The sequence below is a fragment of the Rattus norvegicus genome, chromosome 11 (genome assembly GCF_021556685.1).
Source record: "Rattus norvegicus strain SHRSP/BbbUtx chromosome 11, alternate assembly SHRSP_T2T, whole genome shotgun sequence".
Classification (NCBI taxonomy): domain Eukaryota; kingdom Metazoa; phylum Chordata; class Mammalia; order Rodentia; family Muridae; genus Rattus; species Rattus norvegicus.
Window position 1 is genome coordinate 83,367,923 of NC_141544.1, and position 22,213 is coordinate 83,390,135.

The 22,213-nt window shown below is 44.8% G+C and overlaps 1 protein-coding gene across 5 annotated transcripts in view; it reads left to right on the forward strand.

Annotated features, from left to right (window-relative positions):
- Acap2 (ArfGAP with coiled-coil, ankyrin repeat and PH domains 2) overlaps positions 1 to 22,213 on the forward strand; it is a 118,689-nt gene that overhangs the window by 61,539 nt on the left and 34,937 nt on the right. For 4 of the 5 annotated variants that reach the window (XR_015632858.1, NM_001034006.2, XM_087576848.1 and 1 more), the window contains 6 exon segments: positions 5,376 to 5,434; positions 7,655 to 7,838; positions 12,749 to 12,793; positions 15,964 to 16,059; positions 18,227 to 18,301; positions 21,997 to 22,109. Coding sequence is in view for 3 of the 5 variants with exons in the window: in NM_001034006.2 (NP_001029178.1) it covers positions 5,376 to 5,434; positions 7,655 to 7,838; positions 12,749 to 12,793; positions 15,964 to 16,059; positions 18,227 to 18,301; positions 21,997 to 22,109 (572 nt within the window). In the remaining 2 variants the exon portion in view is untranslated. 5 annotated transcript variants of the gene reach the window in all.

The window sequence follows — 22,213 nt, forward strand, 5'->3', positions numbered from 1 at the left end:
TTCGAGCCTCAGCGGTGCCCAGAGCCCTAGACATGCAGCACAGAATTTTATGTTTCTCCAAGGGGGTTTTGGTCTGATCCTTGCCAGGTCCCCAGTTCTCCATTTTGGAGTGAGAACACTTACTTTGTCTCATTACATATTAGAAATAGTTAACTTGTTTATTAATTTTTATGCCTCAAAATTAAGAAATGCTCCGAGTCTTATGAGTGACATGGGGCTTTCCAACAGTGTTGGATCTGGTAAGTCTGAGGGGACTTTGGAAGTTAGATGAATTAGGAAGCGAGGGTGGAATGTTATACTTAGAAGTGTTGTGTTTGGTGCCGTTCACAGGATGCAGTCACATAGGAGGCAGTCTTGCAGGCATGTCTGTGGGCTGGTTTAACTAAGGAGTGAAGATCCACCTTGAGTGTGGACAGCACCACCCATGGGCTGGGGTCCAGAATAATACAAAAGGCAGAGGGGGATGGAGCGAGCACTGGGGCTTATGTTTTCTGCTTCTTGACTGCAGATGCAGTGTGACCAACTGTCTCGAGCTCCTGCTGTCACAGCCACGTCCTCCCCCACTACCATGCCTTTCCCGCCGTGCTGGAGTCAAGTAAACTCTGCTTAAGCTGGCTTTGTCAGTTTCTTTATCACAAGAACGACAGTGACTACTAGGACTGTCACTACTGAGGGTCACGGAGACGCCTGCTGGTTATTTTAGCTCTATTACGAACCTAATGAGATTGTTCAAAAGACCCAGTGACCCCCGCAGACTCAGAATGTCGCGTTGTCCCTACTCAGTTCTGGAAAGCATGATTATGTGTTCTCTACAGTCAAGATTTTACAACACATTGTCTCAGTCATTGAACCCTAAATAATGGCAGGGATGGGAAGCAGGGCCGGTGTTACAGTAGATCGGTAGCCGGTTTGTCTTGTCTGTCTGTCTGGCTTTCCCCTGATGACTTTCTGAAGTGGTTTGCCTGCCATCTATGATGTGCATCTCGGCATCTCAGAGAGAATGTTGCTTTGATGAGGCCCACGCCCGAAGGGGAAATGGCTTGAGGTGAGCACTGGCTCTCCAGTCCTGAGCTCTGTTCTGCAGTTTAGTGAGACTGAGCTCAAGGTTTCATTAGCAGGAAACCTTTGTTGGTTATTTGTCGTATGTGGTTACTCACAGCAATTGTGTTACATCTCTAGAAATGGAAGTGAGCCTTAGCTTTCCCTCGATGGCTGTCGTAGCTGTTTACTTTCAGCATATGGAAAGAAGTGCATACCTTAGCAGGTATACATCCGAGACCAGGAAATGAGATGAACCTCTAGAACGAGTTGAAACAGTTCTGTGCAGCAGCTGAGAACTGGGCAAGTTTGTCGTTGGGTAATTGTATGACCTGACGTCGGCCTGGGGACAGCTTGTGTTCCGTTGCCCATGCGTCAGTAGCCTCGTGCTCACAGATACCTAGGCTGGCCACGTGCAGTGGTGCGTGCCTGGGAGGCTGAGGCAGCAGACCGCACGCTTGAAGGCAGCCTGGGCAACATAACCAGTGTCCAGCCAGCCTGGACTACATGGTGGCGTCATGTTTCAGAAAGACACAGTAAGACTAATGACTTTCTTAAAATACTTCTCTTGCTGTTCAAATGCGTATACACTTTTATTTTGGAAGTGCAGTGTTTTAGAGGGCGTGGATGATATGTTACAGTTTCAAAATACATTTTCCTTTGGTATACACTCACTTTTTACAGTGGCCAGTATACATATTGCATAATTACACATTGTGGTAAGCTTTGGCATATTTTGTGCACCCATAGTTTTCTTTTACTCTTTGTAATTCCTTCTCTGTCCTCAGCCCACATTCGTAGTCAGTTCCTGATCTGCAGTCTGATTGATTTTGGGTGTCCTAGTAAGTTTCACTCAGTTATTGAAATAGTGTGTACAATTACTCGGTGACATTGCATCGTATGACTACGCCACCCTTCCTGTAGCGCTCACTTGTCGATGACTGTATCATCTATCCCTGTATTTCAGCCTGAACTTAGAGGCTGAGGATAACAAGCATCTTAGAGTTTTCTGAGTTAGGAGTTGGGGAGAGACTCACTTGGGTGGCTCTGGCTTGATGGCTTTCACTGGACACTGCCTAAGTACTGGGGCTGGGACCGTAGTCATTTCAAGTCCTCACATGGGCCCAAGTTCCTTACCTAGGACCCCTCTCCACACCCTCCCACACCTCTCTTTTTGGTTTTTCAAGACAGTTCCTCTGTGTAGCCCTGGCTGCCCTGGAACTCACTCTGTAGACCAGGCTGGCCTCAAACTCAGAGATCCGCCTGCTTCTGCCTCCTGAGTGCTGGGATCAAAGTCGTGTGCCACCACTGCCGTCTTCCAGGGACCGTCTTTGCAGGGCTACATGAGTGTCCTGATGGCACACTCTGTTACTCTCCAAATGTGACCCAAGACAACGGCAAAGGGGACGCTGGTGCCTGCTGTGACCCAGTCCCAGAAGTCCCTCTGTCAAGTCTCTGTTACTGTTTAAAGACGCAGGCGACAGCTCCCACCCGAAAAAAGAATGGAGGTCTGCTTTTGAAGCAAGGATTGCCAGAGATTGTGGATGGTCTAGGTTAAGTAGTGTGGCCTTTGAGTCATAGCTGCTTGGGTGAACCAGAGGGTTGGAGTGTTATCATGCAGTTGGAGGCCTGGGCAGCAGATCTCAGGAAAGAAAAAAGAAAGTGCACGGTGTGGTGGTACTCTAATCCCAGCACTTGGGGGGCAGAGGCTGGCATATCTCTGATTTGGAAGCAAACCTGATCTACGTAGTGAGTTCCAGGACATTGGAGCAACACAGTGAAACCCTGTCTCAAAAGGAAAAAAAAAATCTTTGAAAAAATTGTGGACCTATTTTGTTCATCACAATGGGCCATGGTATTTTTTTTTAAGGTTTGGCTATTATTGATAGAGTTGCTGGCTAAATACACACATGATACATATATAACACACATATCTGTAGATAAACGTCGTGTGTATAGAAATGTTTGAGGCTCATTTCAGGATGGTGTGTGAATTTGTACTTACATAGTAAAGGAGTTGTGCGCTAAGAGAAAAATATAGAAAAAGAATTTGAGCAAATATAAATGTTCATTTTAAATATTAAAATTTCCTTTAAATATGACATTCTTTAAAAATTGGCTATCATTAGAGAGCAAAACCTTCAAAACTTGGAGACAGTTTTCCAAAGTTGATCATACCTGTCTCCACCAGTATGCGTGAGCTGGAGTTATGTTACACACTTGGTCTGTGTGTTCTTTAAGATTGCTGGAGGCAGCACTTCTGGGCCTTTGGGCTAAGATCGGGTATGAATGCAGTAGTTTTAAGTTGCTTTTCTTTAATTTTTTTTTGTTTTTTTGTTAAGATGCATCTTTTGTACCTATAGAAATTGCACTGAGTTGTTAAGAAGGCACACTGTCCATGTTTTGTTATTTTTAATTTACATGTATGAAAGCTGATCTCTTGTGGCATAGAGCTTTAGAGGTCTTGACTGTGTGTGTTTGTGTTTTGCCACTAAGGTGAGGATAATTGCAGCCCCTGTCAGCCCCTCCCCAGCTCCTGTCAGCTGCCCTCTCTCATCTCCACTGGAAATGGCTGACCTCTTTTCTATACCTATAGTTTTGCTTTTCCCTAAACACCGTATAAACCGTAGCCTGTGAGGTGTCGTGAGTAGGATTTATTTACCTAGCCAAGGTTGCCGAGATTCCTCTTTGTTTGTGTGCATTACGAGATGTTCCCTTTTATTGCTGTCTTAATGTTTTTCCATTTCATGGTGAGGGGCGTTCAGGTTGTTTGCATTTTCAGCAGTGGTGAGCACAGCTGCTGTAGGAACTCACCTCTGGGTGTTTCTGTAAGCCCAGGTCCTGTCCAGGTAAATAGGAAGCGGTTGTTATTGGTTTGGATTGCTGGACACCATCCAAGCCCAGCTGGACCTTATGAGAAATGAAGATTTTAAATCATAGATTTTATGTCCTAAGTCTGCTAGTTATCGGTTTCTTTTTAGTGAGCTTTGGTGGATTTTATGTTTCAAAAGCAAGAGTGCTCCTTTTTCTGTTGAGTTTAGGCGTATAATTAGTTCCTCATCACACACGCTATCCTTTTAATATCTACCTATGGTAAGGCCATCCCCTGCCTCCTAAGTGGCCAGCACTGTGACTTTTTGTTTCCCTTCATCACGTTGGCTGGGTAGCTGTTTGTACAGCCCTCTTCCTACAGACGGAGGGAAACGAGAGAGTTCTGAGCCTGCCACAGCGTCATACGTGTCACTGAAGAGAACTGGGTCTGAGACAATGGCCACCTGCAGGTTCCATCATAGCATCCCTTCCCTGTAAAGCCGCATGGGTGGCATTTGGTTGCCAGCAGAACCTGGGCTCTCAGGGCAGCAGCTACTGGTCAGATAACTGACTGCATCCAGTCACTGCGCCCGGCCTCCTCCTGCAGTTGCACCTGCCTCGCTTTAGGGACACTTTACTGAGCAGTCTGGAAACCGCCAGACGGGCCGCTCCCTTTCTATCTTCTGGTCCCAGCCTTCGCTCTGCACTCCCATTTTATAATCTCAAAGAACCGTGTTTCCATTTTATTGGTTTCTTTTTCTTTAGCAATTGTCTATTTAGCTCCATTTTGATTTCTATAGTCTTTTTCTTTTGCTTATGTTTAATAGGATGCAAGGAAAAAAAACATCTTCTGGAAGCAAATTAGGCAGGTGTGGTAGTGTTTTAAATTAGAATTATTCATAAGGTTGTGTGTGTGTGTGTGTGTGTGTGTGTGTGTGTGTGTGTGTGTGTGTCTGTTTTGTGTATTGTTTCCCCAACCTCATTTTCAAACCCAGAATTTGAAGTCATTCTGAAAATTCTGAAAGCACTTGGAGCTCTGAAAGAATTTCTGTGGTGAAGCATCAGTGCTGGGTACCGTAACACCTGGGCGAAGCGGTTCTGAGGAATGAGATTTTTTTCTTCTCTCTACTCAAAGCTGTGCTTTGACCGGCAGGACTGAGTAGTGCTGACTGGAACTCAATACATCCATTGTTTATGTTCCCAAGTCTTCCCAGTGGAAACTCTTGGCTGGGCTCTGGCAGTGCTGCTGTCCTCAGCTGGCGTGGAGAGAGAGGAGTTTGCATCGCCGTTGGGCTGTCTCCCAAAGTCTGAAGAATTGAAATTGGTTTTTTTTCTGTAGTGAGGAAAAGCAAGTTATTTTTGAGGCTTGTAGAATTGGCTTAAAACTGGCTTCAAGTTCGTTGTCACTTTGTTTCCTGGTTGTCAATAAGAAACAAGGTGTCATCGGAATAGGGGTGTTGGCTTGGCGATGTGGTTTTTACCTTCCATTTCCTCTCTAACATTCACTGTTGTGTTTTACTTTATAGATTCTGTTTGACCAAACTCAGAGATCAATTAAGGCCCAGCTTCAGAACTTTGTCAAAGAGTAAGTCAGCTGTCATTAAGAGGTGCTGTGGTTGGTGGGTGGGGAATAACGAGCCGGCTGCTGTGGGGGGCGTGGATGGGGGGCGTGGATGGGGCGGGGATGGGGCAGGGTGGGGGCGTGGCCCGGCTATGGCTAAAGATGCTAAAAGAAAATTATGGGTCTCAAATTTCTGAAATACTGGCATGTTTGCTTCGTAAAACGTGTTTCATTTCTGCGTCTGTAAGGGAATCGGATCCACCTTGAGCATATGGGAGTCCAGAAAGTTTTCTCAGTGCAGATAAAAATGTAATTTGAAAGCCCCAGGGCTGGGGATTTAGCTCAGTGGCAGAGCGCTTACCTAGGAAGCGCAAGGCCCTGGGTTCGGTCCCCAGCTCCGAAAAAAAAAGAACCAAAAAAAAAAAAAAAAAGAAAGCCCCAAGGGTGGTTGAAATACTTAGTGTATTTGAAGCTTGGTTGTCTAGTCTCGATGTGGTGTTTTCTTTGAAGGAAGATAGTATAATAGATAAGAGAGTGTGTTCCTACCTGCGATGCTTTGGAAGAGATGCCTCCTGTTTACATATGAAATAAAATTGAAAAAAAAAATTAAGTTCAAACCTGACAAGTTAAGGAAAACTTCTTTTCCACGTTAGTAATCTAGCCTTTCTCCTACAGGTTGCAGCTGAGAGTTTATGCAAGTATCAGGTTACTTCAGACACAATATTAAAGATAAATGAGGGCATTAGACTACCAGGAGCAGGGTCACACATTATCTGTTGCTGTGGGTAGTTTTTTGGGTTTGGGGTTTTTCAGACAGCACTGTGGGTGGATCCCCCTCCCCGCCCCTCCCATCCTTCCGTGTTAAGCAAGGGCTCTGCTTCGGATCCGCAGTCCTGCCCATATGTTAGACTGCCCCACAAGATGTGTCCCAGCAGCTTTTACAAGGTACTTCACAATGCTTCAACTCTTAGATACACACATTAAAAACTTTGGAATGTTTTAGAAATTATAGTTTTTAAAGATGTATCTGTTATAATTAAAACCTTCTGTCTTGAGCTTATTTCGTGAGCTTCCTGTAGAAGGAGTGGCAGAGAGGTGTCACATGATCGGGGATGCGAGAGCCAGGGCTCCATCTTCTCAGACAAGGCCTGTCTCTGCCTCCACTGGGCTCAAAGACTTCATTTTTATTCTTTGTGTTTTGACAAATTCCTTTTAACAAGAGATCATTTCTCCTTCCTTCTTTTATCTCCTCTCCTCTCCTCTCTTCTCTTCCCATTTCTTTCTCTCTCTCTCTCTCTCTCTCTCTTTCTTTCTTTCTTTCTTTCTTTCTTTCTTTCTTTCTTTCTTTCTATCTGTGTTTTGAGACAGAATCCTGCTCTATAGCCCAGCTGGCCTGGCGCTAACAGCCCTCCCTCCTAGAGTTATGGTGTAGGTGTGCTGCCCCTGAGGTGGGCTGAGTTTTTAAAATCAAAAGTATGTTTTAAAATACCTCTCAGGGCCGTAGGATTTATTTGGAAGGTAAATGAATTTTAATCTTCGGGAAAGGCCATTCAAATCTGTATTTCTCTGTAGGAAGTCACACACACACATACCCACTGGTGTTAAAAAAAAAACAGTATCATGGTTAAACCATGTGCATGTTTTGAATCTATCTTTAGAAAATTATCTTTCTGTTAGATTAATTTTATCATTATTTCCATTTTGAGTCATACAGATTTACATAATGAAACATTAACTCACTTTATAAGGATTTATATACACAGAATGATCAGTCCTATAAGCCAAAAATTAGAAATCTAAAACATCCTGGCTCTAGTGGTGTACACCTCTAATCCTAGTGCCTGAGAGGCAGAAGCAGGAGGATGGATCTCTGTGAGTTCAAGGCCAACCTGGTCCACAGAGTAAGTTCCAGGACAGCCTAGGCTAAACAGGGAGACCCTGTCTCAAAAAAAAAAAAAAAAAAAAAAAAAGGGTCTAAAATAGTCCAAATCTGAAAGCTTTTGAGCTTTTATCTTTGAGTTTTGGATTAAGGTGGAAACTCAAAGTCTATATAAATATTCCCAAGTCACAATCCTAGCTCTGAACTTCCTTTGCCCAGACTTTTCAGGTAAGTGACACCTAGGACTTTCGGAAGGATGGGTTAGCGGTGACTGCCAGTGTCTGATGGAGCACGGAAGGGGAAGCGGCCGTGGTTAAATTCTAAGATTATTTTGAAAAAAATTTCACTAAATTTTTATATTTTAGAGATCTTAGAAAATTCAAAGATGCCAAGAAACAATTTGAAAAAGTCAGTGAAGAAAAGGAAAACGCTCTAGTAAAAAACGCCCAAGTTCAAAGAAACAAGCAGCACGAGGTTGAAGAGGCTGCAAACATTCTCACGGCCACGCGGAAGTGCTTCCGGCACATAGCGCTCGACTATGTCCTGCAGGTACCCCGTCTCCTCACAGCTTCCAGCGGCTGCTTTCTGGCAGGCTCCTTTGGGTGGTCGTACTAGAACGAGTAAAGTATGCTTTTTCTTTGATTTAATGTTTTTTTGAGGTAGCTTAGGCTGGCCTTTAAACTCATTGGGTAGTCTTTGCTGGTCTTCAGTATGTATGTAGCCCAGGTTAGCCTCAGACTCACTGTGTAGCCCAGGGTAGCCTCAGACTCACTGTGTAGCCCAGGGTAGCCTCAGACTCACTGTGTAGCCCAGGGTAGCCTCAGACTCACTGTGTAGCCCAGGGTAGCCTCAGACTCACTGTGTAGCCCAGGGTAGCCTCAGACTCACTGTGTAGCCCAGGGAGCCTCAGACTCACTGTGTGACCCAGGGTAGCTTCAGACTCACTGTGTAGCCTGTCCTACTCTCAACTTGATACCATCTTCCTGCCTCAATCTTCAGAGTGCTGGGTATATGTTTTTACCTCCAGTGGGAAACATGACATTTTATGGAACACTTTCACCTGTCTGTTTTTGTGGGTGCCATGCGAGCGCACATATGCAGTACACATGCGCGCGCGTGCGCACACACACACACACACACACACACACACACGCACACACACTGTGTATATTTAGATGTCTTATCTTCCCATATCTTACTCTGAAGCGTTGTTCCTGTTTCTCTTTAGTTGCTATCTGAGCATCAGGTTTACATGGTGCTAGTTTTTCCTGGCAATGTGAACGTGTGTGCTCCACTTGTCTTTAGTGGTATCTGCCTCACTAACTGTCCAAGTTAGTGAGTTTCTGGAGTTTGTCGGCTGCTTTTGAAGGTGAAATTCAGAGTCCCTTGGAGGGGTGACTGCCTTTGGAGGCTGGAGACAAAAGCACAGTGACAAGGCTGTGCTGGTTCCACTGACACCACTGCTCCCAGTGCTGGATTGTCCTCTGAGGGCCCTGGTCCTTGTTAGAAGGACCTAGCTATTGAGTCAGAAGCCACAGCTAAAACTGCACAGAAATTTGTCATGAAGATCCCTAAGCCTAACATTCATTCCGTCTTTCTTCAGAGTCCATTGCCAGCATTTCAGCTGTCAACCAACGACCAGAGCCTCCCATGAGTGCTGTGGGACAGGGGTCTCATGGCTTAGACACATGTGGTAGACCTACAGAAAAAGTGAGAGTGGGACTTTTAAGAGATGCAAATAATAATAGTATTACTTATCTGCTCTTTGTGTAAGAGTGCGTGTGCGTGTGTGTGTGTGTGCGGGTGTGTGTGGGTGTGTGGATGTCCAAGGACAGCTTTCGGGAACTTGTTCTTTTACCATGTCATCCCCAGGGAGGCAGGTGCCTTGTCCCACTGAGCGTCGTGCAGGCCCTGTAAGGTATCTTTGCCACACTTCTGATTCTTCACTGAGTGGATTCCGACAGCCATTAAAGCTTACTCTACAGCTTAGGCTTCCGAGGGCCTCGGACATATGCAGAACGTGAGCGCATGCTCAGTATGCTTTTAGTGTCGTGCAGGTCAAAGGTTAGACGTTTTAAGGTACAGAGCACCATCTGTTCTTTATAAAATCACAGTAGTGTCCTCAAGGATTATTGACTTCATGATAATGCATATGGAATGCGTATATTAGTGATTAAAAATGATCCGAGCAGAACAGGAAGTTAATTTGAAGTCTTGGTTTTAAGTACATTCATGTTGTAAGTAAAAAGTTTCTTTCTTTCTTTCTTTTTTCCTTTTCTATAGAAGTAATGCTCCCTCTGCCCCTCTTCAGGCTTCCATGATGGTGTCCTCTGTTTCCTGCACCCTGCTGTTCCCGTTCCTGCCCCCTCCTACTGCAGTGAGCCCACAGCCCTCTGTGAGCCGCACTGGAGTGGCTCACACACAGCTCTGTGGTTTAGGTGTTAGCCTGCACGCCTTTCCCGTCCCACGCCTTTCCCGTCCCCCTGGGATGCCCGCCGCCATGGCTCCCCCTTGGTTGTCTTGTCCCTCCACCTTTGCTCCTCTCTGACTCCCTCACAGGCTGTGCTCGGCTCGGTTCCCTTCATGTCCTTTGACAGAACCTGTTTTCCACAGAAATTCCTCACTGTCGCGTGTCACACATAGGCACACATCATTCTCCAAAATGGTTTCTGTCTTTTTGCCCCTTGTCTGTGTGACCTCATCTCTTCACGTCTGTGGCAGCTTAAAATGTGAGTTCTGTTGAGATAGTCTCCTCGTTTTAAGTGGTTGTGTTTAGCCAACAGGACATCTGGGGAATCCCTCTTGACCTGTGTCTGAAGTCTGTCCTCCCTACACCGCCTCTCCCGTCCTTACCTCTATCCAAGGTGTTCAACACTGTCTGTTCTTGACCCCAATACCAGGTCATTTTCTGTCTCCAGACAGACAGACGGACGGATCATCATCTCCTCTCCCATGTCTGTGCTGCCATCGCTTACTTCTGAACACCACACTCATTTCCTGTAAATGTGTTACTTAGCTGTTGGTGTGCATGTGTGTGAGGCTGGCTGGGGACCTCAGATGTCATCCTCAGGGATGCTCTTCACCTGCTTCTGACAGGGTCCCCATTGTCCTGCAGCTCACCAGCTGGTCCAGCCTGGCTGTCCAGCAGGGTCCTGTGATCTTATTTCTGTCTGTCTTTGGGATTGCAAACACTCCTTACCATGCATTTCTGGTGTAAGATCTCGGATTGAGCTCTGCTGCTTGTGCCTAGAAGGACAGCACAGGTGCACATATGAAGGCAGAAAGAGGTCAAACTTGGTTGCCATGGAGATGTCCGTATCTATCTATCTTTTCTTTTTTCTTTGACACGTGCCTGGAGCTAGGGTAGGTCTGCTAACTGGCAAGCCCAGGGACCTTGCTCTCTTTCCTCCTCCAGGGCAGAGATTTTAATCACGTGCCAACATACTAGCTTTTTCCACCAGGGTTCTGGGGATTGAACTCAAGTCCTCATGCTTGCACGCCACACGCTCGTAATCTGAGTCCTCTATTTCTACAACAGAATATGTCTCTAGCTTTTATCCGGTGGTTGGACAATAGGTGGTACACGATTTTTGTTTTTTTGAAGAGTGAATGATGTAATGCTATGGATTTTATGTGTAATGGTGTTTAGCTAAAATATCCATTATTTTCAAACTTAAACATAGTAATTATGTATTTCCTGAGAGGTCATCTGACAGTACTAAGATGGCTTCTGTGCTCACTCCCTTCTAACTATGAGTTTGTATGTCTCATGGGAATTCTTGGATCATTTTATTTATTTTTTTTTGCAAACGTGGCTGTGTTAGAGAATAATAGGTAACAGCTACCCAAAAGCATAAGGCATTTCGGCTCCTGTGTGTATTTGGATTTACCCTTCTCCTTGAATGTGAACTTTTATTTTCTTTAAATTTCCAAATACAGAAGGCAGCATGAGCCTAAGTCTGAGCGTGAGTGGGGGAGGGGAAGAGGGAGGGACAAGGGTGGGGTTCCCAGTGCTCTTCAGAGCTGAGCGGACAGCAGAAGAAACCAGAGAGTTGGATTTAGATTTTTCTGGGTCTGTTCTTGATTTTAAGACTGCGTTTTAAAATTCCCTTACAGTAGACCAAGAGTTCAGTGAGGAAGACATTTGGAAAATGTTCTGTAATCTTTTGGCAATCTTAACGAGTCATGAAGAGACTCTTTTGCATCACCATTTTATGCAAATAAGCTGTTTTTAAGAACCGATGAAAATACTTGTCAGGAATTTCTACAGTTGCAAAAGATACAGTTAAGGGCCTGCCCTCCTACCTCCAACTCACTGCGTGGCCAAGGATAACTTTACACCCCATCCTCCTGCCTCTGTTGACCCCTGGTTTGGGCAATGGGAGGAACCGAATGCAGGGCTCTGAGCTTGCAGACAAACACTGCTCACTGAGCTTCAACCCTACTCCTGGGAAATCTCAGAATGCGCTGCTGTTTTGATAAGTCAATCATAATTAAACTACTTAAATGCTTTACTTTACATACACTTATGGTTTGCTGTCTGTGTTCTGCTTTGGGGCGGGGACTGAGAATAAGCTCCCAGTCTCACAGGGCCTACGCTTCAGCTGGGGGAAAGGCAGAGGAAGAAAACACAAAGTAAGTGCTGGGAGGCAGAGGCAGGGGGATCTGGTGAGTTCCAGGGAGCCTGGTCTACAAAGTGAGTTCCAGGACACCCAGGCTACATGGTGAAACCCTGTCTAAACGAATAAACAAACCAAGAGAAGTAGTTATAAATACTATCAGTAGGTAGGACTGATACACTGGATAGTGAGTCAGGTAAAAGAAGGTGTTCGTCAGTGGAAGACCTAAGTACTGAAGGGTAGTCTTAAGCCGTGAGGGCAGAGCCCTCGCATGGAGGTGGACCAGCCATACAGAGACATCTGCGGGGTAGTGATGGGTGCTGTTGGGAAAACGTTCAGGGCAGAGCAGCAGAAGACTAGACTTCTGCCGGAGGGCGGCACAGTGGGCCTGTGTTGGAAATGGTAGGAGGTTGCAGAATTTAACCCTAGCCATAAATCACTCTGGTACCTGTGTGGAGAAGGGACTGTAGGAAGCCAGGAAGGGAAGCAGAGGCAGTCCAGAGAAGATGGAAAGTGGCAAATGGTGAGGATTCGCACCAACGCTGTGGTTGACCTTGATCTTCAAGTAGCTGAGGAGGGTGGAGGAAGAGGCCGTGTCGCACACTCAGGTGTCAGAGCCGCTCCGTGAGGATGCTGTAATCTGAGCGCTCAGTGTTTATTCACTGAGCGTGAGTGTGGCTGAGTGCTCACTGCTTTGCTTGTCCTAGCTCCTTTAAGCCAGAAGACAAACACCAGCTCTGATTTCCTTTGTATTGGGATCGCTAGGACAAGCGTGTTTAGAATCTCGTATTCTGCATTAGTGTAATCCGTGAATGACTAACCAAGTGTATTTTCCCTCAGATTAACGTGCTTCAATCAAAAAGGAGATCGGAAATCCTGAAATCAGTAAGAAGTTAATGAATGCTGCTACCTGTGACTGTCTGTGTGCGCGTGTAGCCCCCATAGTATAACACCCTGTCCAGGGGCTCTTGTTCTTAGCATTTCTCTTTCCTGTGCCATCTGCTTCAAGGTACAGCCCTTTCTGTGTCTGTTCTGCTAACCTATGGCCTGCTTCCCAAAGATATGCCCACTGTGTGCTCCCCACTCTCTGTTATTCCAATGTAATATTTCATCGATACCTACTGGATACCTACTAGATACCTCTAGATACCTACTGCTTTTTGAAAGTAGGTGGAAGTGGTGGCTGGAACCAGTAAGAATATTTCAGGATTATTTTGAAACTTAGGAAATATGATTACCAGTTTGAATTTTCTCTTTAATTGTATTTGCTTTTTGAAAGTTTCTTCTTTAAAGATTTATTTACTTATTTAATGTATATGGGTACTTTGCTTGCATATACATCTGTACACCAGAAGATGGCATCAAACGGTTGTGAGCTGCCATGTAGGTGCTGGGATTTGAACTCAGGACCTTCAGAAGAGCAGTGATGCTTTTAACCACTGAGCCATCTGTCTGGCCCCAAGTTTCTTTTATAAAAATATTTTTTTAAGATTTATTTATTATATACATGAACCTTTTACACACATGCATATGTATAATGTGTATGCCTGGTGCCCACGGAGGTCAGACGAGGGCGTCAGATCCTCTGGAACTGAAGGTGCTGTTGGACACTTGTGAGTAACAGGTGGGTGCTGAGAGCTAAGCCAAGTCCTCTGCTCTAAACTGTGCAGCCATCTTTCCAGCCCTTCCTCGGACCTTTTGATCTACGGTGACAGTGAGATTTTGCTTGCTCTCTGAGGAGGGTAGGCTGTACTTTGTGCCCTTTCTCAGTGAGAAGCTTCAGGGGGATTTCTCTTCATTTGGCTGGAGCAGTTTTGTTCTCAGTTGCTGTTCAAGCTGCCCAGGCCTTGTCTCCACCTTGCCCTGTCCTAACACTGCATTCTACTCTGTGGTATCATGCACCCGTTTTATAGCAGAGGGCACCTCTCCCCAGCCATGTTTTCCAGACAGCCAGTAATGGAGACTTCTGGTATGGCTTACCATGGCCTCTGTGGGCAGCCAGAACTCTGCCGTTTGCATAGACAAGAAAGAAAGGGCGCTGCTGGTGAATGCGGGGGGTCTGCAGCCCTGTGGCCTGTCATACTCACCGTGTCTTTGTACTGAACCTGCCCGCCTGCCTGTAAGCAAATGACTGGGCTTGATGTGCGAGCACAGAAGTTTGAATTTCATATAATTTTTACTTTTTTGTTTTAAAATTTTTATTCCATCATCTAAAAGATTAAAAACAATTCTTTAAAAAGTTGAAAGCGATTCTTGGCTCATGAGCCATCTATAAAGAGGTGTAAAATTTGCAGGTCCAAGCTGGCTGGCCTTGAATATACTATAGTTTATCATCCTTAATGGATATTTAAGCAGTTCTTCATGTTTTTCACATTAAAAACATCTCCTTGTAGTGATGATTGTCCTAATGACCTGATTATTGCTTTATTTGCGTTTATAGACAAGATACTACTTAGTTAAAGAGGTATTATTTACTTTTTTGTGTGTGTGTGTGTGTCCCCTATGGTGGACATGTAGGGGTCAGAGGACAACTTGTGGAAGTAGGTTCTCCTTTCCACTGTGGGAGAAGAGGCTTGAACTCAGCATGTCAGGACTAGTGGCCATCTTTACTGAGCTGTCTTGCCATCCCCATCAAAGTTCTCAAATGTGGAAAAGGCTTTTTAAAAACAATACCACGTTTCAAGGCCTATCGACCGTTCTCATCGACAGTGTGTGAGAATAGCCGTTCTCTACAGATGTGAGCCCTACTGTCCGGTCTCCTCACTTGCCCAGTGGTCTGATAGGCAAAAATGGGATTTCTTCGTTGAATTTGCATTTTGTTAGTGAGGAGTTTGATCATTTCCCCATGAATTTTCCGGGCCACTTCGGGAGCCTTCATTTTTATACTGGTTTGTGGTATCGTTTACAGGTTCAGATCACTGACCCTTTACTGTTTATCACTTGGTCCTTGATAAGCCAGATGTGCATTTGATGTGTCCATATGTTTTACATTTTTATATAATCACTATTTCTTCCTTCTTATAATTCAGTGGTTTAAAATCTTTGCCACAGTTGTATAACTACTACCGTTTTCTAATGCTGTAGTAATTTTTATCTGAGTGAGTTTTTAATCATTAATCTTTGAATTTTATTTAACTGGTTTCTATTTTGATAACAATTTTTTTAGAGGATTCTTTGGTGTTAACAGTCTTATGGCCTACTTTAGTTTTCAGAATATTAAACAGATGTCTGTTCTTGCTAAAAATAAAACAGGTCTTAGGAGAGTCTTTGCACGCACTTAATTATATAATTCCTTCTCATGTAAAATGTAACTAATAAAAAAGGCAAGGGTGCCTTTTCTTTTGGGAATTAATAAAATATAGTTGGGGACCCACCCCAGTCCTTATGTCAGCTTTGGATTGTGGAATAGATGTGAAGAATTTCCAGGGCCGGCGAGGTGTCTCGGCGGATGAAGACCCTGGCTGAGCCTGGTGTCCTGAGTCCAGTCTCAGAGAACGGATCCTTCCCGCAGGCCGCCCTCCCACCTCCACCTGCCCCCAGGCGTCTGCAAATATGTGCACACACAGCACATAAACCAGCAAATAAATATGTTTTTAACAAGAGGAAAGTCTATGTTGACCACACTGGTTTATATTTCTTAGGAAAATGAACAACTGAGAGTTCCCGCAGCTCACTGGGGCCTGGGGACCCCAGCAGGCTGTGTTTGCTACTGTTGGGGACTCCACATTTTCTCTTTTCACCTCTTTTTATGCTTAGGGAAGACCACACTGACATTTCCTAAGGGACTTAAGGATTTCTCGTAAGACAGTGATACCCCTGAGAATATTACTTAAATTCCCTGTGTAATCTTAAGTTAGGTGTAAATGTGAGACCACTGGGCATTTCTCTTACAGACACTGTTTTCTCTTTGTCTTTGCAAATATTAGTGAAGGCCTCAAGAAACTCAGTTTTAAGTAGGTTTGATGCTTTGGGTTCTTGTGGAGTGGCCTTTAAAGGCGTGGATGCAAGCTTTCTGAAGCTTCTTGCAGTGGATCTGAAGCCCCTCTCTCCCCTAGATGCTGTCCTTCATGTATGCACATCTGGCCTTCTTCCATCAAGGGTATGACCTGTTCAGTGAGCTTGGGCCCTACATGAAAGATCTTGGCGCACAGGTAATCTCTCGACCTGGGTCTCTCAGTTCTGTACTGTTTGCTGACATTTGTGTCTTGGAGGATGTTTAACATATCGGGAATCCAGCTTCTCACTTACTTCATAAGGACCTCGACACTGCAGGACATTTACATGTGGATTGAATGTTCAACCAAAAATGAACTTAAAGGTAAAAATGCTGCTCGCAGTGAGCGTGAGGGAGCTGAGAAAGAGGCTTAAAACAGCTCTCCTGTCAGGAGCGGTGCGCACCTGAGATCCTGGCACTGGGGTCGGGGAGGGCACTGAGGCACACTGAGATACACGCATCTGCTTTTTATAGTCCAAGTAGCAGGACTTAGTCCTTTACTTTTTAAACTTGAGTAATGGAGTCACTGTCCTCCTTTTATTTAGGACTTTGCTCTTTTTTATTTTCAAAAAATTTATGGGGCTGGGGATTTAGCTCAGTGGTAGAGCGCTTACCTAGGAAGTGCAAGGCCTTGGGTTCGGTCCCCAGCTCCGGAAAAAAGAACCAAAAAAAAAAATTTTTTTTTATTGACTCCTAGGGTGATGAAAGTCTAGTGTCTTAGGATCCTGGAGCCCCCAAGACCATTTGGTATCATTATTTCACAAAGGCGTCTTCCCCGCCCCCCTCTCTTTGTGGAACTGTGTCTCAGACCCAGAGACCTGTACATGCTGTGCCATGTGCCTTACCATAACGTGGTCTGGGTTCCTCCAGACTGCTTTTTACTGAGTGATGAACCACCTCACTTTAGAAACAATAGGATTAATCTGGAAGTTTTTCTTGGCCAGTAATTGTTTTGAGGTGAGGGATAAAGAAAAAACAGACTTTAGGGGATGGAAAGGGTAAGAGTGGATTGGGAATACCATCCAGTGATCAAAGTGTCTGGGGAGGGCAGGAGAGGGATGGAAGGTGGGGTTCTGTGCAGCATGCTCTAGGGATGACACGCACAGTGATTTCCTGTCCCTTGCACTGGGCCGCTGTTCATCTCTGTGCCAGATGGCTCTGTGTGTATGTCAGTTGAGGTTGGATCTGTGTGCAACTCACACTGAGGACACATACGTAAGGTCGGAAGCGTGGTCTTAGGCCATTTGCACCTCGTGCCTGGGCCCGCTGTGTCCTCCCAGGTGACTTTCCATCATCTCAGACCCCAGCCAGCAGAAGGAAGAGAGGGAGGAGAAGGACACAGCTTGTCCACTGCACGACAGTCCCTAGGAATGGCAGGCACATCCCGTGTCCGTCTGAGCTGCTCACTCATGGCAAGGCTGGGTGTCAGAAAGTGATCTGGTAGAACTAGGTGTCAGGGAAGAGGAGGAAATAGATAATGGGAGGAGCCAAGTTTTTGTACCCCAGGAGGGCAGGATGGTGTGGAAACATGCAGCCAAGACCTGCGACCCAGGCCTGATGGGAGGGTCAGACCCTCTTTACTCTCTTACGAGTCTGTGGCCAAGTAGGATGATCTTAGTAGCTGAGTTAGTAGGTAAACACTCCAGAACCGTGGGATTGATATTCTTTTATTATTTTTCTTAATTTAACCTTTATAAGCAGGGCCTCACTGTGTTGACCTGTCTGGTCTTAATTCCTGGGCTCAAACAAGCTTGCTACCTCCCTCGCTCCCGCTGTGTTTTACTTATTTGGCCAGTTTCTCAGTCTACCTCTTAGATTAGATTATAACACAGGGAAGGCAAGTTGGAAACATGATGTGTGGCTACTGGTGGGTGCCGCTGTTGATGTGCACTTGTGACCCTCGCCTTGTTTAGTGTAGCCAGCCGCACTGCCTTTTGGTATTGTTGAGAAGGGGGAAGTCCTGTTTTTATGTGTGTGTTCTTCTGTTTTGTTTTTGCCTTGTCCGCAGCAGCCAGCATCTTGTGAGTAGATCATAGTCTCTGTAGGCTCAAGTCCTTCAAGGATGGCACACGCACCCTTGGAATGCTCAAGGCGAGCCTTTTGCTTGGAAGCCTTTTCTCCCTAAGATACGGGCTTTCTCAAAAAAGAGTTAGTATAGAAAACTGTGAACTTCTACTAGAAGGTTTAGTTAAAATGCTGTTTTAGGTTAGCTTTAATCAAGTGATTTATGCTTATCTCTAAAATGCCTTGGAATATGGTTTAAAAAAAAATCCCTTGTTTTTTTTTTTTTAAATTTTAAGCCTATAATTTTTTTCTTCCCTTAGTTGGATCGACTGGTTGTGGATGCAGCAAAGGAGAAAAGAGAAATGGAGCAAAAACATTCTACGATCCAGCAGAAGGTACGTGAGAGCAATAGATTGATTTCCACTCGCAGGGACAGCAGTGTGGGCCAGCCAGCCTTGTTACCCAGCACCCTCCCTCCCGTGAAGTGGTTCAGATGTTAATGTGTGCACTCCATTATGTCTTCAGACCAAAACATTAGCAGGCTGCGGTCCTGAACCAGTTTATAAGTATTCTTAACCTGTCAGGAGCTTAACTAAAGGTTGCGCCATTAACATTTTAAATATTATTCCTGGTTTCACTTAGGATACTGACAGCCTCCTGCCAAAGTGTTTGCACATGTATGCGTGTGTGTGAGTAAGAGGGAGAGACAGAGAGATGTAGAGAATGCGTGCATATCCTTCTCCTTCCTCTTCTTTCTCCCTCCCTCTGTCTCTCTTTCTGTCTGTCTCTGTCTGTCTGTCTCTCTCTCTCTCACTGACCCCCTGCTGCAGCCACTCCAGGGCTGCTCAGCACTTACTTTTGAACCCTCATTGCTTGTTGAATTGCCTAAGCCTAGCTAGACTATTTTTTGACAAATGTTTTTAAAATGAGAATTCAATAGTGAATTTGTATTCATTTCTTCATGCAGGAGTTGAGCTTGTATGTCCAGAGCATAGCCTGATAATAGTATTTTATCTTAGATAGTCTGAGGTGTATCCGTGCTGTAATCGAGCATGAAAGGCGCATTAGGAACGGAATATACTCATATAAAACTTGTGCGTGCTGCGAGAATCTGCCCCCCTGATGATAAGGAATCCAGGCATCTTTGATTACAGATTACTCAGATTGGATCTGACATAGAAGATGGGGAAAAAAATGAAAGCAAAATCAGTTGCAAGTATATAAAACCATAATTAATGGATTATTCATTCTCAAAGAGAAATAACATTTAGAAAAGGAAAGAGTTGCTCTTCAGCCATCTTTAAATCAGTTACTTTTAGTTATTATAGGATGAAGCCACTGCCATGCGTTCTTTCAAGCCCGCAGTGGTGGCACAGGCATTTAGTCCCAGCACTCAGGAGGCAGAGGCAGACAGGTCTATGAGTTCGAGGCCAGCCTGATCTTCAGAGGAGTTCTAAGACATCCAGGGCTACACAGAGAGACCCTGTCTAAAACAAAGACATGCTCTTTGTACTGCCCAGCCTAGCTTCCAGCCCATGGCCCTTCCACCCCTGCCTCTGTGTGCCTAGGATTACCCCTGTGGGCCACCTTCCCAGCTTCAGGTCTTCATGACCTGCTTCTTTTCTCCTGCTGTCCCTCTCTCTCCCCAAGAGTCTTGCTTTGTGTCAGCTAGCCCTTTCTGTTTAGGGTCTACAGCACAGTATTTTGATGACGAGCTTGTTTTAATGGCATTACTATCGAATGATAAAAGTAGATTCAATCATTTTTTGGTAAAATGACAAATTATACTTAAAGAAATATGTTGTTGGTTAAATTCAATATATATTTAGCCTCAGACTGCTAAATTATTAAATCTGAGATTATTTGACTTTAAATAATATACAACTGTTTTTCTTTAAGAAAATAATGCTGTTTTTGCTTATTGTAAATACTTTCTCTGCCCCTAAATGCTGACCCAGGCTGCATTACAGGTAAAAAAAAAAAAAAAAAAAAAAAAAATCTAGTCAACTAAAGTTTAAGGGAAAGCTTTTCTGTTATATGTTTTAAGGTGTTCTAACAATTACATTGATCAATGTGAGGAACAGTGCTGCTGTGAGCACCCCTCTATGTCCTGCCTGTGCCTTCACATATCTTGTCTTTAGATATATGTACACGCTAATGGGGTCGAGCTTCGGTACCAGAGTGTGTGTGTGTGTGTGTGTGTGTGTGTGTGTGTGTGTGTGTGTGTGTGTGTGTGTGTGCGCGCGTGCCCTGCGAGGCGAGCATGCTGGTGGGCAGCAGTAAGGGTTCTTGTTGTCCTCACTGTTACACTGTGGACATGGACATCTCACTGGTTTAAATTATGCACCACTAGTGACTAGTGAATCGTGTCTATACATGACTTGTTTAATGTTTATTTGCTTTTCATGTTCCTACTGCCAGGCCTTCTAATTGGTAACCAAGTTCTTCATATATCGTAGATATGTGTGGTTTAGATTTTCATGGTTTTCAGCCCTGTGTCTGGTGCTTTTTTCCCCCAGTACAAGATCACAACTACCTCTCCCACGTACGTTTGCTTCTCACGCTTGTCTTTGCTGGAGACTGAGCTCAGGCATCCTGTCTGACAGGCAGGCCTTAGCCCTTTAATTCATGTGTAGCTGGGTTCCTGTGAGGTACTAGGTAGAGAGTTACTTTCCTTGTGTCAGTATCGTGTTATCTTTAAGTTAATATAGGCCTCTTCCTCTGATGTCGTATGACACCTTCTGTCCCAGCCTCTGGGCTGTCTTTTCTACCCCACTGTCCTCTTGGCTTAATTATGTCACACATTGTTGTCTAATTGTCCCCAGCTTTCCAGCTCCACGTGCCTGGGAAGCGAGGCTTCCATCTCTGTTTTCTCCTTTCGCAGACTGAGCTTTGTAGACGTACAAACGTCAGGAGCAAGTTTGTTTGTAACGAGCTTTTGAGGCACTGGGAAGATGGCCCAGTAGGTAAAGTGCTCAGTACATAAACCTGGAGCCTGGTTCAGTCACCGAAACAAGCCTATCCTTGGACCTCAATGAGTACCATGGGGTTTGCTAATCTTCCCCTCAGATACACACAGTAGTAATTTTTTTTTTTAATTTCGAGGTTATGTTGGACCTGTGAGAAAGCAGGTGCTTGGTTTATAATACTGTGTACAACATCGCACTCTCATCCTACCTGCTGTTTGTATTTCCTTTAATGATCTGCATAAGATTTTGTGATTTTCTTACATATCCGTGTTTGGGTTTATTCCTAGACACTTATATGGCAAATGCTTCTGTAAATGCTCCCTTTAGAAAGTCATTGCCTGTCTCTGGTACATTAGGGTTGATTTTATCCTAACAGTCTTGTTAGTGCTCTTGATAGTGATTTCTTTCTGAGTTCTTCAGAACATTCTGTGTACAGAGTCCTCTCCACGATTAACAGCATGGCAGTGTGCTTTTTCCTCCAGCCCCTCACCTTTTTAGATTATCTCGTCCACGGGGACCTTTAGAGCAGTCTTGAATGGTGGTAGTGATAACGGTTCTGGTCTCACTTGCAGTTTCAGTGGGGAGGCCTTTCCTTAGCTCCTGCCACTCACCAAGCTTAGCTGAGTGGTCTGGGGTCGGCAGTAAAGCACAGGTTTTCCTGAGCACCACATGCCCTGGCTCTGTCCACCTTTCAGTTCCAGTTTTCTTCTTCTCCAGTGTCCTTTGAGTGTCCTTCCTAATTGACAGACAGGTCATGAAGATGCTCACATAGATTCTAGCAACAGTGCTGTACCCAGTATTACCAGCTGCTCTGTGTGTGTGTGTGTCTGTGTGTCTGTGTGTGTCTATGTGTCTGTGTGTGTCTGTGTGTGTGTGGGGGGGGTCTTTTCTTACAGTCTCTCTCCTGCGCCATGTTTTATGTAAGTGTGTCTCTGTCATCGTCTTAGCCGCTCTACCGCAGTGGCTGAACCGTTAAGGTGCCGAGGCATGTCTCCATTATCACACCTCCTTCCCTTTCTTACGGAAGGCTTAGTCCAAACTTTTTTAAAAGTTCTTTTCCTTAGATAAATTTCTCTTTCTGGGAACACAGTCATCTGAACTCCTGTGCTATTTTTGTCTAGGATTTCTCCAGTGATGATTCCAAGTTAGAGTATAACGTAGACGCTGCAAACGGCATTGTCATGGAAGGGTATCTGTTCAAACGAGCCAGCAACGCCTTCAAAACGTGGAACAGGTAATGGATTTCCAACACTAGTCTTGATGCTAACATGTTGGCCACTTTTGGCCTCTCCCTGTAATTACCCATGGTTTTCTCCTTCAGAACTATCTAAACTCTAC